Genomic DNA, 20,551 nt, shown 5'->3' with positions numbered 1-20,551 from the left:
TTAAAGCAGATCTCATTTAAGGTACTCCCAGGCCTTTGTAAAAACTGAGTCCAAACAAACAAACAAACAAACAAACATCCCTTAAGGGAAGGGGAACTTGATTAGCAAGAAGCACAATATCCCCATGTGACCTTTTCCCCCTTGTCTTTTTAAACCAACTCTTTCATGGAAAACCCCTTCCTGTACTGTGAATACCCAGAAGTCTTTCAGTAGCTTTGATCATTGTGGAATACTCATCCAGTAAGGTTCTAGATGTACCTCCCATTTATCTTCTCCACTCCAGAAGATTCGGGTCCGCCTGCCAGGAGAGCTAAAACCTCCCAGAGCCAAAGTCATATCCACATTATCCCAGTTCACAGAGCAGGTCACCTCCTAGTTCAAACACCTAAGAACCAGGAAGGCAGCCTTCCGTTTTGGGTCCGTGTAAAGGAGCAGATGCACTTGGGAGTGAAGTGTGCAGATGGAGGGGAGCTGAGCACGTCCCATTACACCCAGGGATCAATTATCTAATTTCAGGAGAGACTACACTGGCGTCTTCAGCCCCCAAATTGCCTTTAAAAAAAAAAATTCTGAGGCTCAAAATAGTAAATGCAGCCTTGAGTATCAGGATTTAAAAGAATGAAAGATAAAAGGAGCACAGCTTTGGAGAGGAGGCCACCTGTGGTAGGGAGGAGAAAACCGCAGGCCATTCAGAGCACAGCGCTCGGCTTCTTAACCGAGACCACAAATTGTTTTAGCCTGTGATCAAGGCTCGGCCCCCCACCCCCGGGAGAAGGGCTTCCGCGCGGGCCCAGCCCTGTGCGCCCCGATCGGCTGGGAGGAGTGTTTAGGAAAAGAGCAGGAGTTTATCTTCACTCCTCCCTGTAGTCTGAATGAAACCCAGCTGTGCTCCGTTCAGGTACGTAAGGGTTAAAAAAAAAAAAAAAAAGACTGTGCATTTTGGAAACAGCTGGAAGCCATTAACAACTCTGAGACCATCTCTGTAACCCAGTCAGAGGGTGGGTGGCCGGGCAGAGATCCTGCATCCCTGTATGTAATCACGGACTCCCAGCACTGGGCGGGGCATTATTTCTACCTCCCCCTCCCCATGCAGAAATCCCGTCTTCAAATATTCAGGCCCTGCTCGCACGCTCCCCACCCCGCCAGCCAGCCCCGCTCCAGGAGGCAGCCCCTTTCTTTCGGGGGCAACTTCAGGCACTAGAAAGTTCTTCTTTGCAAAATTGGCCTCTTTGGAAAGTCTCCCCTTCAGTTCTTGCTTGGCTGCCTGGTGTCATGGCATACAACTGTCCTCTTTGGGGAAGACAGCGACCCCTTGCCCCTTCCAGATTCTCGCCTCCTCGCAGCCAAACAGCCCCGTCTGCCAGCCAGCGGTCGGTCTGTTTCTGGACTCCTGAGCCTGCTTCCTCTGAACTGTGCTCAGCTTCAGAGCCCCTTGTGAAGAGCGGGGCCCAGGACAGAAGACATTCCCAGCTCCGAGGGCACCAGTATGGAATCGTCTAGGAGACCTTTTCCTTCAGGAGTTTTGAGGGCAATTTTTTCAGGAAAGACGCAGCTACGCCCCCTCTTAGGCACTGCCCCTAGAGAATCTCTGCCCCCTCATCCCTGGGCAAGCTTTCAGCTCTAGAAGACTTGCCTGATGGACAGGGCTAGTCTGGGAATGGCTGCAACCAAGCCAAGAATGAGAGATGAAAGAATGTTTCCTCTAGATTGCTCCATGGGGGGGGGGGGGGGGGGGGGGGCCTTGTGCCTTGCTTCCCACCAAGTGCAGAAGCCGATGAGTCAAGATGGTTCTCATCTTGACCCTGGACCTCGGACCCATTCTCTAGGACCACGACCAAAGATCTCTTTCTGTCTTCCCAGCCCTCCCAATCTCCGTCCTCCCACCTGGCTCCAGCCCAGGCCTCTGAGGCAGCAGGCCAACCTGGTCCTGGCCACCTGGCCCCAGGCCCAAGCTCCCTCATTGACCCTTTCTGAAATGCCCTCCCTTCATCCTGTAAGGTTGTCTGAGAGGTCCCTCTTTTCCTGGGCTAGCCCCAGAGTATCTGAAAAACAAGTGTTCTCCAGCCATGGGCTCAAGGTGACATTTCTGACCCTTGGAGGTGGGTCTTTTCCCAGAGTTCTCCTCTTCAATTGTCTGGAGAAGCACAAGATTCCACCTCTGTTTTTGCTCTCAACAGGCTAAATGCAACGGAGGGTCATTGTTGTTCTTTTGGTCTGAGGAATGTCCTAATTATATCTTTGCTTTCATTATATGGAGAGGACCCAGGGTCAGCCGAGGCTCTGGCTTTTGGAGATTAAGTAAATGAACAGTTATGACCTAACAGTCACCCCGTATATAAGCTGATACCACTAGGTGTAATTTTGACCTCATTTTGCTTTCCCAGCTGTGCCCCAGATCAACTGCGATGTCAAAGCTGGAAAGATAATCAATCCTGAGTTCGTTGTAAAGTGTCCAGCAGGATGCCAAGACCCCAAATACCACGTTTATGGCACAGACGTCTATGCATCCTACTCCAGCGTGTGCGGAGCTGCGATTCACAGGTGGGTAGCCCCGAGCTACTTAACAACGAGCAGTGAGGCTGTGGGCAGGGAGCTCTCCGGGCAGGGGTGCCGGACTTAGCCAGCAACACTGCACACGTGTAACCAAGCATCCCGTACTGCTCGGGGCGACCCTGTCCCGTGGGATTACGCCCATGCTAGGCGTGGTCCCGGCTCTCCTTTCACAGCGCTCCGTGGAAAGGACCCACTTCTCTTCACCCTAAGGGGATGAGGAGGAGGATTCTACTCTCTCGTGTTCATGACAAGGAAACCAAAGTTCTCGGTGACAGAAAGCATGTTTTTTCTACCTGTATGTACTGAACAAGGAGATATTAGGGATGTGACTACGAAGGCCTGGAAGTTTGGAAAAGGAATGTCACACCTTGGTGATGGCTTGGAGATGAGTAGAACAGGCAAAGCCAGGAGGAGGGTGACAGGTGGTTCTGCTCAGTCAGCTGTTGGTTTGGGATCCAGAAAGGGGGGCAGGAACTAAGTCACTGCCTAAATGAAGAGAGGCAGAAGTGACCTTCGCAGAATCCTCAGACCTCTTTTGCTTAGGCTGGGCGTCCAAACTCAGGGGGAGGCATGTTTACTTCCTAGCTTTGACAATAAGGCTAACGGGTCTGTGTCGAGCACCTCACTTATGTCACCTTATCTAACCCTCACGGTTCCCTATGCGGTAACTGCTGCTGTAATCCGCATCTTAAAGATGGAGAGAGGCTGACTAGCTTTTCTAATGCCGCGCTATTAGAAAGTGTCCAAGTGGGGACTCGAACGTAAGTCCAGTGCCCATGCTCCTAACCACTGCTTTGAGACGTGACTCCTGAAACATTGCTCAGCCACCAGATACTGGGCAAAGTTTCTGAAGTATTCAGGCTTCAGTCTCTTTTTCCTTCTCTTTACTTGCACACCAGTCAGCTGATGGATCCATGTGCCCCCGCCAGGGACGGGGGAAAGATGTAAAATTCACTCCCTCTCCAGGTGTCTCTTCAGTAGCTTCTCAGAAATTTGGGGAAGCAAGAATGAAGTCTATGTGTAAAAGGAGATTTGAGAATCACTAGCAGATTCTGTTCGCTGTCCCCCTCTTCTCTCCGCCCCCGTGGAGGCTGATGAGCTGACTGATTTTCCAACGGGAGCGGGACTCTGAAGGCTCTATTACGGAGAAGCAGTGAAGCAGTCAAGAAAAACTACACCAAGCCCCGTTTCTTAACCCCACACTATGGAAAAAATATTTTGCTTTCACTCTGAAAGAAATTTCATGCTAAAAGGAAAGAGGCACACGAATCTACCCGTACACGCATGTGCACGAATACACACGTGCCTGCTCCCACACATATGCTTGCACACATGTGCAAGCTCACATACATCCTCACACACATGTGTGCATGCCCGGAACATCTCCCACACCATGCACACTCTCCAGTCCCTGTCTGCGGGGACACCCATATCTGCCGCAGGGGCCAAGCCTATCTTAAGGTCGCCTGTATTTTTCCAGCTGGGATCCAAAATGGTTGGCCCTTGCTTCCTCTGGCCCTTGCTGGCGCGACCTTGCCTTTCCGTGTTTCCCAGGCAGGACAGAGTCGCATGAGTTAATTCAACCTCACAAAGATGTCATCATAATCACAGTAATCCCTTGCACTGTGATTCTCTCCTTCTAGCATCGTCTCAACCCCACAAGGCTGCTGTGAACATCCCTGTTTGTTAGAAGAGGAGCTGAGTAATAGGAAGTTAATTCAATGGCTAGTTCATTGCACGTTCAGGATTAGAGCTCATGTCCCCAGACTTCCAGTCCAGAGCCCAAGTGACACATTTACGTAAGAACTGCTTAATATACAGAGTGAGGACGTGAGGTGGATGTGGACTTCAGACCAGTAAGAGTCGGGAATGGCTTGATGATGGCTGGCCACGCCACTGGGGACAAAGTAAGAAGGGCGTTGACGAGGGCTAGGACTCGGCAATCCCAGCGTTCGGGTTGGAGTGTAGGAACTTGCGGCAAGAATGTAGAGGAGGGTAGGGGGGCAGAAGAGAAGAACTCGAATGTTCCAATAAAACAAGATTTGCTGCTTGAGCAATCAAGTGCCCTTGAAGCTTCCTGAACCAGGGTCTGATCTAGGGGGAAACGCTATTCGGAAAGAACTAGCACTGTCCATGGGGAGGAGGCACAGAGGTCTCAAGGGAGAACAGACAGGAATTTTGGATGCTCTCAGTTTTGTTTTTCACAAACAGAACAAGTCTGTTTTCAGAAGGCAGGATTTAAGACCGAGAACTTCAGTAGAAATTACAGATGGGGCCTCCTTTACTGGCCTGTCAGAGGCCCCCCCAGTCAGAACTGGGACGCTGGAGAGAGCACCCTTTGGTTTCGGATTTAATACTCATACAATATGTCACAATCAGGTGTCTTATTATGAGTGATTCCCTTGACTCTTTCAGACCAAAGGGATGATGAACATATTTGAGGCATCATATTTTGGCTCAGTCTCGTCCGGAATTCACCTCTGTGCTTAGAGAGGGACCAAGTGCTGGGAGAGGGAGGATGTCTTCCCAATGGGGCGATGAGGCCGTCCTCATGCAGATCACTCTTCAGTCTGCTTTCTGACCAGATGCCCGCCCTGAGAACGGCAGCTGTTCAAAACCCGGCCCTTTTCTGTGAACCATGCTGCTGACTGTCAGCTGAGGCCTGTGCCCTGGTACCGGGGTCCTGGAGGACAGGAGCTGAAGGCCATGTCCAGCATCACGCAGGGCATCTGAGGATGCCAAGAAGTGGAACCGGTTTTTGCTCTTTCAGAGAATATATCCGAGCTGCCTATCTCTGGGTGAGGATAGAAACGAGGTCACACGTACATCAACTCTCCAAAGCGCCCTGGCTCCTATCTCCTTCATAAGTGAAACCACAGCCTCTTGCAGGCTCTCTCCCTCCTCCAGCATCTCCTCCAGTGGTCGAGTCTCTGGTGCCTTCCACGTCCACGGACTGCCGTTGGCACCTGTAGTTTATAGACCACAGACCTCCCCGGCATCCAGCCTTCTCTAGAATATCTGAGAAGATCCTCAAGTCCATCCTCAAGATGAGGCATCCCTCTCGTCTGCAACAGGGCAGTCTCATGGGCACACCATCGTTCTGTCCTGCACCTTCCCCAAAGTCTGGGTTTTCAGCCTCACATCGCCCTCAGATGGGGCGTCAGCAGCCCTGCCCAGCTGGGGAAGGCCCTGGGCGCTTCCCATGTCCTCAAACGGCCTGAGGGAAGCTCAACACTGGGAGCGCAGCTACCGTGCTTCCGACTTCACTTCAACAGGACCAAGTGCACAACACACATTTCCTCAATAAGATGGATTACGAAACCAAGGGCAGAATAATTTCTTGGGGGGGAAAGAAGAAAGGTGTTATTTCTATCTTCCCCCATTAATTATAAGTAAAGGGAGCATGGGAAAATTTTTTTCAAATAATTAGAATTTTCAGGCCACACAAGTGCTGTGCTCATAAATGTTGAACGACCAGCTCCCCCAAAGCAGGATTGACCAATTTCAGGGGCATCAGTCCTCCCACCGTGGCTGATTTCAAGCTACCGTGTGAAATGAATCAGCTCTCACAACCCTGGAAAGTTAGCAGTTGGCTTTCATGAGCCTGTGTGGGCAGCATCCAGGCGCCACCGACAGGCCTTCCAACGCGGAAGGATAAAATACTGTCTTTTCCCTAAGAAAATGTCTAATCTAGTTGGGAGGCAAAAATCAACTCAAGAAATTTTTAGGAAATTGCACAAGACTGAGTAAAATCAGAGTCTTGGTTGTGAGACAAGAGTCTGAGGCATCATTAGGAAGGGATGTGGCCGAGTCTTTTCAGAATCTCTGTGGGGAAGACAGTGTTGGGTACGAGCAGCACGGGCCTCCTCAGGCAGGAGAGGGAGCTGGTTTTCCAGAGCAAGAGAGCAGCACGAACACACACGTGAGTGGGAACCATGTGCTGTGTCGGGGGAGCTGAGACCAGCCTGGCTGCAGCTGGGAGACGTGAGGTAACTGATTCTGAGCTCCCAAGAGACCAGAGAGGGCAGGGTCACAGAGATTTGGAAAGATGACCCTCAAAAACAACAAAAACAACAACAACTCTTTGGGTCAGAACAACAAAAAAAAAAGATTTGGAAAGATAAAGAGATGGCATCAGAGGGTGCCTGTGTTTTTGGACTCTGAGGGGCAATTGTGACCAAGTGGGACAAACCCAGGATTCCAGGTCAGCTAGACCTGGGTTCAAATCCCTGCCTTATAATTCACTAGTTACAAAATCTGGACTGAGTCACTCCCCGGGTCCAAGGCTGATTCTGTGAAATGGGAACAATAGCACTGCCTTCTCTCTGCAACTCACAGGTTTGCCGGAGGAGCTGGTGGGAAACCTTACACCGGGATGATTTTAAAGCAATTAAGTGCTCTATATGTCAAGTACTATTATCACTTTGCTTCCTTCTGGGTTGTTGAGCAGTTGAGTGTTGAAAGTTCTTGACTCTGAATGTGGGAGGGCAGGAAACGGCAACTCTCATTCCCGGAGGGCAGGGAGGGTGTTGATGAGAACAAGTCTGAGTGCATTTTAGCTCCCTGTGTGCCACAAATCAGATACCCACAGGAGCCACAGGAGGCTCTGCGACAAAGAAACGACAATGGGAAGGGAGCTGAGGAGCCAGAACCGAGCCCCCGCTTCACATACAAGCAAAGAGGTAGATCTGTCAGTCTCTGTCACGTCAGGATCTAAAACCTTCAAAATCGTAGAAATTAAAGAAACAATTTCTAGTCCTTAGGGGAATCTTTTTCATGAGTTCAGTTTAGCGGCACACCTCCCTTCCCTGGCCCAAAATAAAAGGAAAAATTAGCTTTGTAAAAAGTCATGGCCACCGTTCAAAACAACGGGAGTCATTCTGCTACGTCACGAAACCAAATTAGAAATGGTCAGGAAAGACGTTTTACTAAAAACAACGAACTCGTGGGGACGAGGAAACCAAGGAGAAGAAATCTGAGGCACGGTGGCAAAGAGAAATTGCTGCCTGCACAGAGCAATTGCTGCCTGCACAGAGCCCCGGGTCCTGTAGTGAGAGCGAGGACGTGTGACCTGGCGGTCAGATGCTGGGCTGCGTGACAGAGGCACCTTGGGGGGGGGGCGGGGGAGGCTGCCAGCGGGGTAAACCTTGTCTCACTCTCCCTGCTCTCCTCGCCTTCCATAAAGACGGAGGCTGGTTGATTTTTCTGTGCGTCACACTCTGGCTTCTCTTCGTAGTGGCGTGCTGGATAATTCGGGAGGGAAAATACTTGTTCGGAAAGTTGCTGGACAGTCCGGCTACAAGGGGAGTTACGCCAACGGGGTCCAGTCGCTGTCCCTGCCACGCTGGAGGGAGTCCTTCGTCGTGTCAGGTAGGCCTGCGCTCGGCAGAGGCGCTGTGACGGCCGGGCGCGTGGCTTAAGCAACCTCAGGGGATGGAATGTGCTCTTTTCAGTGTTCTGCTGGCTTGACTTGATGGCGCAACTCATTTCATCAAAATCGGAAGCATTAGCTCTTCCGATAATTAGGATCCTGAAACAATAAATTATAATTACAGTGATAAATCACTATGAAGTCTGGAAATATTAAAAGGCTCCAACTGCTCATTTTAAACTCACTGCAGCTCTCCGTAAACCCAAACTTTTAATGAAGTGAATTACATTTAATAACTTGGGTTTTTTTTAACTACTCCTTTAGTCAGACCAAATATGTCTCATATCTGGATCCTCATTCCTTGATATTGCTGGTAAATGGAAAGGGATATTGGCTCTTAGAGAACCGAGTTACTATTTTGAGGTTTCTTTTTGTTTCATTAATTGTTTTGCTAGTCAGTTCTTGCTCTATCTAGCTCCTTAGGATTTTTGCAGATAATCATTTTCATTCTTTTCTTCCCTCTTCCAATGAGGTGATGTCAGTGAGCTAAAGACTAGTGCGATTTCACAGCGAAAAGGTAACCAAGTATCTCTGTATTATCATGACCTGCCCTTGCCTATTTTTGTGAAATTCCCCAACCTAACCTTTTATTTTGAATTTTAATTGAAAGAAAAGTTGAAAGAGTACTACGACGAATACCCGTATTCCTTTCACCTAACAACATTTGCTTTATCTATCCACCTATGATTTATTTTATTTTGTTCTAATCCATGTGAAAATAAGCTGCAGGCATCACACTTCATCCCTCAATACTTCAGCACACACCTGGTAAACACGAGAACAGTTTCCTAAATAACAACAATACCGATACCGCACCTAAAAAATCAACATTGATACAATAGCATCTGACAAATAGTTCTTTTTCGATTGTATCCAGTTATCCTAAAATAGTCTTCATAGTAAGTTCTTCCTCCTCCTCCTTCTCTCTCCTTCCCACCCCTCTCCCTTCCTTCCTTCCTCCCTGCCTCCTTCTCCTTTCTTTCCTTCCTTCCTTCCTTCCTTCCTTCCTTCCTTCCTTCCTTCCGGATCCACAATCTAATAAAAATCATCCACTGCATTTAGTGGTCACATCTATTTACTCTCTTTTAATCTAGAAATAGCTACCACCACACTACCTTTTTTGGTCGTGAATGGCAACGACATTTTCGAAGTCCCAGCCAGTTGTCTAGTGTTGTATCTCACAATCTGGATGGACCACAAACATGTCCGACTGTTCCCTCATGAGTGGATTCAGGTTAAATATTTTGCCAAGGTCACTACCTAGGTGGTATCATAGCATATCCATTGTGCCGCGTCACAGTGACCGTCTCCGAAGGCACAATAATGTCAGTTTGGCCGGTTGTTGGTGATGCTGTGCTTGACTGCTTGGTTACTTCACGGCATCTCTCTGTGGTAAAGGTAACAGCATGAATAGCTCATTCCCCAGCAAATTCACCTAATGGTTTTAACATCCATTGGTGATCCTTGCCGTAGCAAGAATTACACTAGAAATTGAAAAATTATGATTGTTCTAATTCTGTCATTCCTTCCACATCCATTAGCAAGTATTCTTATATAAAGAAGAGGGCTGTTTCCCCCCTCCACACCTATTTTTTCAAGTACCGCTATGGACTCATGGATTGTTTTCGAAAAGATGTTATAATCCATTATCATCATTATTGTTTTGGCACTCATAGTTTCCAAGTTTGACCAGGGGGAGCCCTTCAGGCCTCTTGTGGACACGTCCTCCTTGGTGTCTGAGCATAGCACAGTGTTCTCTCATCGTCTTCCACTAGCCTTACTCTGGGCCTTGAATCTCCCATTTTCTTCAAAAAGGCTTCACATGATTTTAAATAGAGTCTAACAAAGCTTCCTGGCATCCCGACAAGATTAGGAGCCATACAACTCTCCAGAAAAACCATCTAGAAGGACTAACTGGAGCAAGGAAGGAAGAAATGTTCTACACTATAGTAGGTCTTCCAGTCTAGGTAGTTTTCTGGTACCTTTATGTGTCCCAAGCCCCAGCTCCTACTCTCCTCCATGGATCAGAGTTTTAATAGAACTACAAATAGACCTTTTAGGGTTCTTCACAACTTAAGCAATCCCTGTTTCCTCTAGACTGCAGAATTCTGCACACCAAGGGTTCAAATTAAACGGGTTTCTATGTCAGATCATGGAAAGTCATCAAACACAGTACCATGAGAATTCAGAATAGGGGCCATATGAAAATGCTAATATCTAGAATACAAATGTGTCAAGTGTCGAGAGAAATATAATTTCTACATAGGTGTTTACCAAGTCGCTCCTGGCTAAATAAGAGTGTTTCAATCTTACGTGTGTAGCCTGCAATTCAAGAATCCCAACAGAGGTTTAAAAAGAAAAATTAACTCCAAGAGAGTAGAGATGTTTGGGGTTTTGTAAATGAAAATCAATCTGCTGAGATTATTCCCTATAAATCTCAACTTCCGTGTCCCCTCATTTCACCTAGTGACATTTAACCAAAACACTTCTTGCCAATTATAACAAACGCGTGTGCTTCTGCAATGGCTAGGGGCCTCTTTCGAATGCGTGAACTGGGAGAGCACGTTGCAGCATAAGGGCCTTGACTGGCCAGAAGCCAAGGCTTACTCCCCACTATCTGGAGGCTCAAGTTTAGCTGCACTGGGTCCAAATCCTCCTCTGAGGGCTCAGGTGCCTCCGTGACCTCTCTCTAGGCTTTTATTTCTAATTTTCACACATCACTGTGCTCCTTTCGTTAATTCACTTTGGCGGGCGGGGACAGGAGCAGGGGCTGGGATGTGCATTTTTGGTCAGCACAATCTTTTGACAGCCCAGGGATAGGCAAGGTCAGAGAGGGACCTCCAAATACAGCCCATTTGTTCTTTGATCCGCATTTCAGAAAACTGAGCTCATGTTCCTTTTCCTTCTGAATAGAAGCAGAAAGAACCAGAGGATTTCAGATGCGAGAAGAATAGTAAACAGAGGGAGACGATGTCTCTGCAGCGTGCTGTGGATAAAGTGAGGCCCACAGCCCTGGGGCCCTCCTTGGGTCTAACGTCAATCACTGTTATTTGGAGGAGGCCCCGACAAGGGTGGGGGACCTGGAAATGCCAAGCTCTGTTCCCGGGGGACTTTAATGAGGTGAAATAACTCCGTGAGCCCCAACATTTTGCCTCATCACCACTTTGAGTGATAGTTATAGGTGATGCCAGATAGAATCTTCCCGTCTCTCTGGTAACACATAGTTCCAAAGAGTTTAACTTTTTTTTCATTAGATCCCTACAACTGAATGTAGTAAATCGGTCACATCGTTGTCCATATTTCCTGAATAAGAAAAATGAGAGTCTCAGGGATCGAGGCAGTTAGTTAATGGCAAATAGAAACAGAAACCTGGAGGTTCTTAGTCCTTATTCCAGGCCCTTTCTGAGCCCCGTCATTCCACCTGCTTCATGACTCTGCAACCCCTTGTGTCAAGAGCGCTTTTGGCAAAACCGTGCTCAAACCCCCTCAGGCTCTCCCTACGACACCCCTCCCCAACTCCTCCCCAAGCCAATCCTATAAAACTACTTCCTTAGGCTGTGAGTTAAAATTCTTTCATTATCAGATGTAAATACTAGATAACAGGTGAGGCCCCTCTGAGTTGTGACAGGGATCTAAGCATTGAGGTGTTCCTGCTCTGAAGAAATACTTGGTGACGATCTCCTACCCTGCAGACACTGCTCTGATGCCCTGCCTTCATGGGGGGTGGGGGAGGAAGGCTTCTGGATTCCAAGTGACACTATCCATCTCATTGTGGAACAAAACTGTGGTGGAATGTCAGGTGAGGGAGGCTCTGTAGGCAGCAGCCTTCTCAGGCAATTTTCAGTCCTATCCGGCCACCTCCCATCACCTGATGGGTTTTTCTTTTTCATGCCTCCTTTGTTTCCCTGATAACATATTAACATTCCTTCCTGTCACCTGGCTTCTAAACACTCTTTCCCTAGGTGGGCGACAAATGCTAATTTCGAAACCTACTTTTGGGTTTCTCTAATGCCATGGAATTCAAATGGATCCCACAGGGTCCGTGAAAGGGGGAGAGAGCCATTCTGCACAGCCAGCTTGTGACCAGAGCACCAGAGCGTCCAGAAGGAGAGCGTGGGGAGTGTTTTTACATTCATCTACTGACCTAATTAAACATTCAACACCACATGTATGAAAACCTTAGCTTACATGTCACATCTTCATGAGCAGAATAAGGGTTGCTAATGGGAACTCTGAGTCATGGAGATTTTATTGCTTCCTTCCAATATTAATAAAACACAGACTCTACAGGAAAACAAAACATCACTTGACTTTCTTATTGTAATCAACAATTCACCTGGGGGGAGACTGACGAATTTATTGAACTCCAGAGAGATAAATAGGAAGGAGGGAATCAACTTACCAGAACAGAACCATCTAAAACTTCCAGCTCTCAAAATAAATAATTTTTTTCTTTCTTTTTCCTTTTTTGCAGAAGGTAAGCCCCCAAAGGGTGTAACCTACCCATCGGCTCTTACATATTCATCACCGAAAAGCCCCGCTGCCAAGGCAGGCAAGTGTTCATGTGTGATTTCATCTAAATCTTCCAAGTTTGGAAACACGTGTTTTAGGACGTAGTGTAGAAATTAACATCTTAAATGGTCAAGCTCCACTGACTCCAGCAATATTTTAACAGATGCCAAGAACATGGGCACAGAAATCAAGGGGATCAGATGGCTAGGCTGAAGGGTGACGCTTTAGTTTTGGGGTTTTTTTTTTACACATTCCAAGATTATCTCTCTGTTTGTGTCATTTGCCTTCAGAATGACTGTTGCCTTCGATTGTACTGTATTGTTGCTTTCGAAGAGGGCAGGACACTCTGTCTAGAAATGTCCCCTGGCAGCTGAAAGGGGAAAGGCTGTCTCTGCTTAGGTATGAAATGAAGGGAAGCAAAGGGGGTGCTGTGGTGCACGTGTTCACAGAAGGCAACTCATGGAAATAACCCAAGCCAAAGGCACACTCTTGATGAGGTTGTGCCGACCCGGCTTCATGTGAACCACAGACAGCACAGGTGGACCTCAGGCCAGAAAAATACCTTTTCCTAGGTGTCTGTGTTGAAGCAGGAACTGTGCTATGCATTATTGTGTCTTTGGGGGCACTTTGCCCACACGAAGAGAAGGGATAAACATCCCTTTCCAACATACACATAAAAGGTCTACTTAGGGTCTCGCCCAGCTTCTGGAGGAAGCGCTCCTTAAAATTACAGTCTCATTAAAGAGTAAGTTTCCACCAATTCAAATAAAAAAAAATCCCAGTGAGAACCGTAAAAGGGTGGCCCCCTCTGTGGCTACCCAAATGATAAAATTCCTACAGAAAGTGGGGGAAGCAGACGCGATGGAGATGTGAGGGCCAGCAGCTGGTTCCTCCAGGCATGCCCCTATGAAATGCTTCCTAATCCCTCCAAGACTATGAGTGAACAGGTAAATCAGGTTAGGATGACCCTCTCAAAGCATAATCACCTTCTTCTACGGGAAAATATGTCACTCAAAAAAATAGAAAGCACCTTAAAAAAATAAAAATCAAAAGCATCTTGCTTTGCCTGGTGCAGCTCCCTCCCCCCGCAGAGGATGGACATTCCTAAGATTAAAACGCTGTGTCGCCAGGCCTTCAGGCAGGGAGCTGTACTGGGCTAGAGTCTTGGGCTACTCTGAGCTAAATAAAAACAGGGAAGTGTTGGTTTGTAGAAGCTCAAACCCGCGAGGGCACACTGCTGGCACTACAGTAAAAGATAAAGGGAAGTCAATCTTCATTAGAGGCTTCTGAGCAAGAGAATGGTGGGAGAACCTCCTCGTGGTTGCCCTTGGTCATCGGCCCAGCCCCTCCCCCCGGAGGAAAAGCAAGCTGAAGTTTATGATAATACGCTTGATTTCCTAAGAGCCTCCTGCCCTCACTGCCTGTCCCCACCAAGGCCACCCCTTGCCCCTGTCTTGAGAATAAGACAGTTTCCACCAGAACTCTAGAGTGATCTTGGCCCACCCTCTGATGGCAACCACATCCAGGAACCTGGAGGCTATTCGTGACTTGCCTTCCACTTTGTTCCCCTTTTGAGGAAAAACATACGGAATTTGGAAGCAAACAAATGTGGGTCCAAATCCTGGCTCTGCTATTGTCTGTGAGACCTTATGTACATTTCTTGACCTCTTGGAGAACACATTCCTTACCCTAAAAATGGGAATTCTTGGATTGATTTCCAGGATTGTGATTAATGTCAAATGTGAATGCTTATAGAGAAGAGGCCATCTCAGTGTGTGGCATACGGTAGATGATCAGATGATCAGTGGGTATTAGGTTTCCTGCCCTCACGTATAATCCTGCGGCCTGGAGCGAGGGGTGGGAAGAGCCAAATCCTCCCCGTAACTCTGACCTCCAGGCGTTGCTGTTAAAGTGGCTTCAATGTCTTTTTCATGGTGCCTCACATTTGACACGTACTGAAAGTACTATTTTCCACTGGGGCAAGGGGATGTGTGACATATCATTTTTCATGATGATAAATGTCAGCTACTGCCATCGCTCGAATACCTTACCATGTGCCAAGCTGACATGATCACTAATTATGACAACGGCCCTGCCAAGTAGGTCCGACCATCCCCATTTTTCAGCAAAGGAAGCCAGGCTCAAAGAACTTTAGTGGCCAAGCCAGTGAGGACTGAAGTCAGAAGTCCAGTCTAACATTGCCTGGCAGTTCTCAAATCAGATTTCCAAGGCCCATCCCAGATCCAGTGAGTCAAAATCTATGTGATTAGGGCCCTGGGGTCTGCATTTTAACACCTTCACTATGATCTAATAATGAACCAAGTGTAGGGAGCTCTGAGGACCTCCTGTCTCTGCTGAGAAGGTAGTTGTCTAGAACTGTTCATGACTTCAGGGCGCCTGGGTGACTCAGTTGGTTAAGTGTCTGCCTTCGGCTCAGGTCGTGACCCCAGAGTCCTGGGATTGAGCACCACATCAGGCTCCCTGCTCTGTGGGGAGTCTGCTTCTCCCTGTCCCTCTGCCCCTGCTCATGCTCTCTCTTTCACTCTGTTTCTCTCAAATAAATGAATAAAATCTTAAAAAAAAAAAAAAAAACCAAAACCTGTTCATGACCTCATCCAAAGGGTAATATGTTAAGAGCCTAAAGGAAGTTTTGATATCTTTTCCTATGAAAATCTTTGAAAAGATTTCCATGAAACTTCCATATATCTGAGATTATATGGAGAAACTATTTTACTGGTTTCATTTCAAATCATCGAAAGGAACCAGGTGCTATGAAGAATTCACTTTGGGTCCCATCTGGCATTATGTTCAGTAATTGGGAACAATCGGGGTAGAGCTTTCTCTGTCTTCCTCTTAAAGACAGTTCTGTTCCGAGTGGCAGAGCAAGCAGAAACAACAGCCCATGGGAGACCATGGAAAACCAGAGATGGACCTATTTGTTGAATTGATGACATGCTTGAAAGTATCTGTGTTTTAAGCAAGTAGCACAAATGGCTGCCATCAGGATATTTAATCCGTTCTCTGGCAATCAGTATTAACAAAGGAAGACCAGGGTATTTAGAAACCTCAGAATTATCCAATAGTGTGAGAAAAAGATAATTCATAGCTTCAATATCTATTAAGTGTAAGCTGGCAAAAATGTTCATTATTGCTAGAAGTTTTATTTTTAATTTAATTGTGGTTTAATTAATAATTTGCAAGTAAAATGTACTATAGGTTTTATAGATTTCTTTCCAAATTAGTAATTGTATCCTATTTCATAAAATATACAAGTCGTTCTATTAAATGGCTTTTCCCTGTATGAAGTAGATCCAAGCTGGGCCGGCATCCCCCTGCCGAGGCACCAAAGCTACGGAGCGTTTATCGGAGGGGGAGACAGACTACTTTGGAGAAATTAGAAACTTCCCTAGGACTTGTTGTGAATGCTCAATTCCTTTGAAGCCACGGAAATGTCACAAATCACACAGGTTCGGTTTTGCCCAAGGATGGCGTGAAGACTGGCTGAAGCCCCAAGGCCACTGCCAGCTCTTTAGCAATTTGCCTGTCCCAGTCTACGGGCAGATTTAAAGGTGACCCACTGTTAGCAACAACAGGGTGAATGAGAGATCTGTCTCCTGCCCCGATGGCCCAGTGCCTACAAGCACAGACTGAAGGGTCAGACTCCCGGGACACTGCTGGCCGACCTGCTCTCCCGAGTCACTGCTGTGATTCCCGCGGAAGGCGACCGCGGCAGGGTGACAAACGCACAGACGCGAGTGCTGGGTATTGGGTCTACATGCCCCATCACACATTTGTCTGCATGGCTGGTCCGAGGCCACAGGGCCGACACCGTTTTTCCCAGCACCATACCTTGCTGTATGGTGTCAACGGGAAGTTGGATGGTTCACAGGAAACGTTCAGTGCCTCCTCATCTCAGATGCGAGCGTCTCGGCTGCTGTTCTGTGCACCAGAGAGGCCTCAGCCCGAGGCAGAGTTAAAAGCCAGAGCTAGGATGCTGTGGGTAAGCTGAGAAATGTCCCCCCACCAAAGATACCCCTGTCCTAGTCTCTGGAATCTGTGGATTCTTCCATATCTGGCAAAACAAAAACAGGAAGAGGGAGGGGGGCTTTGCGGATGGGATTAAGTTAAGGACCTCTGGATGAGGAGGTTATCCTGAATCATCTGCGGTGGTGGGGGGCAGAGGGAGGTCTGGTACACATGGAGGAGAAGGTCACGTGAAGATGGAGCAGAGAGAAACCAGAGGCTGTCGGCCCTGAACCCTGGAGGGGTGTGGCCACAAGCCAGGGAATGCCAGCAGCCGCGGGACACTGCCGGGTGCACAAAGCCGATTCTGCCATAGAGCCTCCCAGGGAGTTCAGCCCAGTGATACTGATTTCCAACTTTTGGCCTCCAGAGCTGGGAGAGAAAACATTTTTGTTGTTTTCAGCCACGGAGGGTGTGGCAATTTGTTACCGAAGCCCGAGGAAGCCGTTACAGATGCATGCATAAAGAAGCCGGCGCACCTGCCATGGAGCTCAGGAGACCCGCGTAACTGGCGGCTGCTGCTCCCTCCCAGGGCTGGGGTGCTGTGCAGTTTGGGGGCTGTTTGTGTCTCCTTCTGGCACAGACCCACGGTTGTCAATCCAATAGCCAGTGTCCACTGAGCAGCCACTTGTCCCCTTGCCCTGAACCTTCAGAGAAACTGACAGGGCGCCCAGAGTACTAATAAATTGAGACTTGTTTAGGGGTGCCTGGGTAGCGCAGTCGTTAAGCGTCTGCCTTCAGCTCAGGGCGTGATCCTGGCGTTCCAGGATCGAGTCCCACATCGGGCTCCTCCGCTGGGAGCCTGCTTCTTCCTCTCCCTCTCCCCTGCTGTGTTCCCTCTCTCGCTGGCTGTCTCTCTGTCAAATAAATAAATAAATAAAATCTTTAAAAATAAATAAATAAATTGAGACTTGTTTAAAATCGTGGGAACAATCTATATCATTACACATGAATGAAGAGCCCAATTTAGAAGTAGAATCTAGCTGATCCTCACCATCTAATTATTTCCGTTACCCCATTTTACAGATGAGAAAACTGGGGCCCAGAGGAGTTAGTTGACTAGCCACGAACCAATCTGAGCTAGAACATCTAGAATGCATTTTCTAAGAGTCAGTCATAGTGAAAGCCCCAAAAGCTCCTTCCATCCCTAGGTGAATGCTGACACGGAAGGAAGGAAGGAAAAGGAAAAGGAAAGGAAGGAAAGGAAGGTTAGGAAGGAAGGAGGGAAAGAAGGAAGGAAGGAAGGGGAAAAGGAAAAGGAAGGAAAGGAAGGTTAGGAAGGGAGGTAGGGAAGGTAGATTAGGAAGGAAGGAGGGAAGGGAAGGAAGGAAGGAAGAGGGAGGAAGGAGGGATAGAAGGAAGGAGGAGAGGAAGAAAGAAAGAAAAAGAAAGTTCGTGAATCATTGCTTCTGGTGTCTGGCAAATTAATTTCTCAGTTAATCGAGTTCTACCTTCTCTATGTTGCTGTAGTATTTAACCGTTGCTTAAATATTTTATTATTATTTAGTGTTTGGTTTGTTTATTGGCTCATTGTTCCATCCAGGTTGTGCATTCCTTCCAGACCCACAGGGGGATTTTATCCTCCACAGCAGCTAGCACAGATCTTTGCTCAAAGCTAGCGTTCAATAAACATTTATTTTGTTTCTGTCCTCAAGAGCCTACCAGTGATTTTGTAGGCCCCAGTATCATTTCATCTCTTTTACAGGCGAGCCCACAAAAGCCTATCAGAAGCCACCAGTCCCAGGAACAACTGCACAGGCAGTCACCCCACTGCAGCTGACAGGAGCCACGGCCACGGAAGTCACCCTCACCAGCCTGCCAAAGCCGTCCCCGTCCACAGGTTCCACCACCAGCAGCCTCAGACCACAGCCCGTGGGCCACAGGAGCTGGGAGCTCGGTCAGTAGGCAGACTGTGTGTTGTCACATGCTAGCAAAGGAGGAGCCCGGGCTTTCGGAGTGACGGCTCTGTCCGAATGCGCGTGTGGGGTGCCATCTCCTGCCTTTTGAGCTGGGTGAGGGGTCGTGCTGAGACCTGGGCCAGGAGTACGTGGTTGTGTCCTTCCAGACTTAAGGGGTAGACTTGAGCCTAATGATACTTCAGGACCAAGCTATGAGCTAAGCAAACCATGTAGAAGGGGCTGAAGTTTCGAGAGTGGGACTGCTGTTGTCATACTGGGGAAGGTAGGATGTTCCGCAAAAGTTTCCTATTGCAAAATCCTCATTTCTCCAAAAGCCCCGCTGAAGGAATAGCAGGTGTCAATGTAAATGCTGGTGGGTTTTAAGTGGCACACTGTGTACTCCCACAAGTCTTCAAATATTAGAAGCAAACAAAAGAAAACAAAACTCCTATAGGGAAAACCAGAAAGCTACCTTTTTATTCCTTTTCTGATCGCTTTTCAGGCATCCATCTCTTAAATCATGTTTTAGGTTTTACCAAAGTCCATTTTATGAACTTAATCTCGGTATCACATCAAACAGGACCTTAAGAGCTCATCTGAGAACCGCATCTCTAGTTTCTACACAGGCTTATATGCCAGCCGCCTTAAACTAAGAAGTACCCCTCTCACTTCTCAACGTCTCCTGGCAAGAGTCGGGAAAATTCCCCAGCAGGAGTGGCACTACTGTCTCAGCAGGCCTTTCTAAATATTTCCCACCTGGGGCCATTTTTTCCTTCCAGGAGGAAGTGCCCGGGTCTTGTTCTCTTCGGCATCACCTCCAGCTTCCAGACATTTCCGCCACACAGCATGGCCCTCCCCCCTCCCATATTAGAGCCCAGCCATCTAGTCATCCTTTTCTCTAACAAATAATATCAGCACATGCAAATAATATCAGCACTAGACACTCTTCGAAGCACCTTCCAAACACTCGCCTAGGGAATCCTCTTACCAGCCCTCTGTGGGAGATGGAAGACTTTCACTTTGACTAATCCCTTGTCCTGCTGAGGATCCCGGGGCGTAGGGTGGGGAGCAAGCTGGCCCAGCTCCCACAGCTGAAAAGCAGAAGCCCCAGCAGCCGGGTTCTCCCGTGACTGTCCTGCAGGAGGCACCCCTGCCATCCACGAGCACCCCAGGCACGGATGAGGCCGTCACAGAAGCAGGGGTGTTAGGCACCACCAGCTCCCGCTGTGATGAGTAACAACAACGGAGGGTCCAGGCTTCCCCGTGCCAGGCTCACCGCGCCTCATTTTATTCAATGTTCCTAATGCCTACGAATCAAGGAGTGTTATCAGTCCGTTCAATGACCCATGGAAGAAACTACGATATAAAGTCCCCAAATAAAAATACCATAAACATACTGTCTGGACTACATAGGACACGCCCCGCATCCCGTTCCTGTGGATCGTGGCCGACCGGAGCACAGGCGCTCGGGGCCTGCCAGTGAGGGAAACAGCTAAGCAGGAAGGAAGGATGCTGGGTGGGGGAGTCCCACGGCCAAGAGTTTTCCTCTTTCTTGACTTGTAGAGCCCTTGATTCTCTCAAAGACGTCGGAGTACTTGAGCAAGTTGTTTGCTCCTGGGGCCTCCTGGGAGGAGGTCGATCTTTATGTAACACAAAAAATTAAACCTGTGGCACGTTTATTTGGCTGCACTGGGAGCCTGGCAATCCTGGGACACGTTGGGCCTGTGCTTGTAGAAACCTCGACCACCTCAGGTTGTGGCTCCGAGCCTGGCAGGGCCTCATTATTCCTGGCCGGGGCACAGGGCCGTTGGCTGGCAGCCTCCCCACTCCTCGGCCTCCCTCTTCAACCCCGGCCAGCGCCTGCGCCCAGGCCGCCCCACAGACTGCCAGGCAAACACTCGGAGCGAGCGCTCCGGCTCGTATCCACCGTAGCTGCCAGGAAAGGGGCCAAACTGGGGAGGCAGGGGGACAGAGGGCGTGAAAAAATTATATTGCCTACTCAAAGGATTTTCTGTAGGAACGAAGAGAAGTGAAAATGGGTGTTTGAATGCCTATGTCTTTTTGTTAATAACAGGTAATTGAGACACTTTCCACATAGCATACAATTCACCCATTTAAAGTATGCGATTCCATG

The 20,551-nt window shown here is 48.2% G+C and overlaps 1 protein-coding gene across 1 annotated transcript in view; it reads left to right on the top strand.

Annotated features, from left to right (window-relative positions):
* Positions 1 to 20,551, top strand: part of VIT (vitrin) — a 99,274-nt gene that overhangs the window by 41,951 nt on the left and 36,772 nt on the right. The window contains exons 4-7 of the mRNA XM_019794762.2: positions 2,385 to 2,541; positions 7,790 to 7,923; positions 12,459 to 12,536; positions 18,225 to 18,416. Coding sequence (XP_019650321.1) covers positions 2,385 to 2,541; positions 7,790 to 7,923; positions 12,459 to 12,536; positions 18,225 to 18,416 — 561 coding nt within the window. The remainder of the gene's footprint in view (positions 1 to 2,384; positions 2,542 to 7,789; positions 7,924 to 12,458; positions 12,537 to 18,224; positions 18,417 to 20,551) is intronic.

The sequence above is a fragment of the Ailuropoda melanoleuca genome, chromosome 4, assembly GCF_002007445.2.
Source record: "Ailuropoda melanoleuca isolate Jingjing chromosome 4, ASM200744v2, whole genome shotgun sequence".
In the NCBI taxonomy this organism is placed as follows: Eukaryota; Metazoa; Chordata; class Mammalia; order Carnivora; family Ursidae; genus Ailuropoda; species Ailuropoda melanoleuca.
This window is presented reverse-complemented; position numbering and strand designations above follow the sequence as displayed.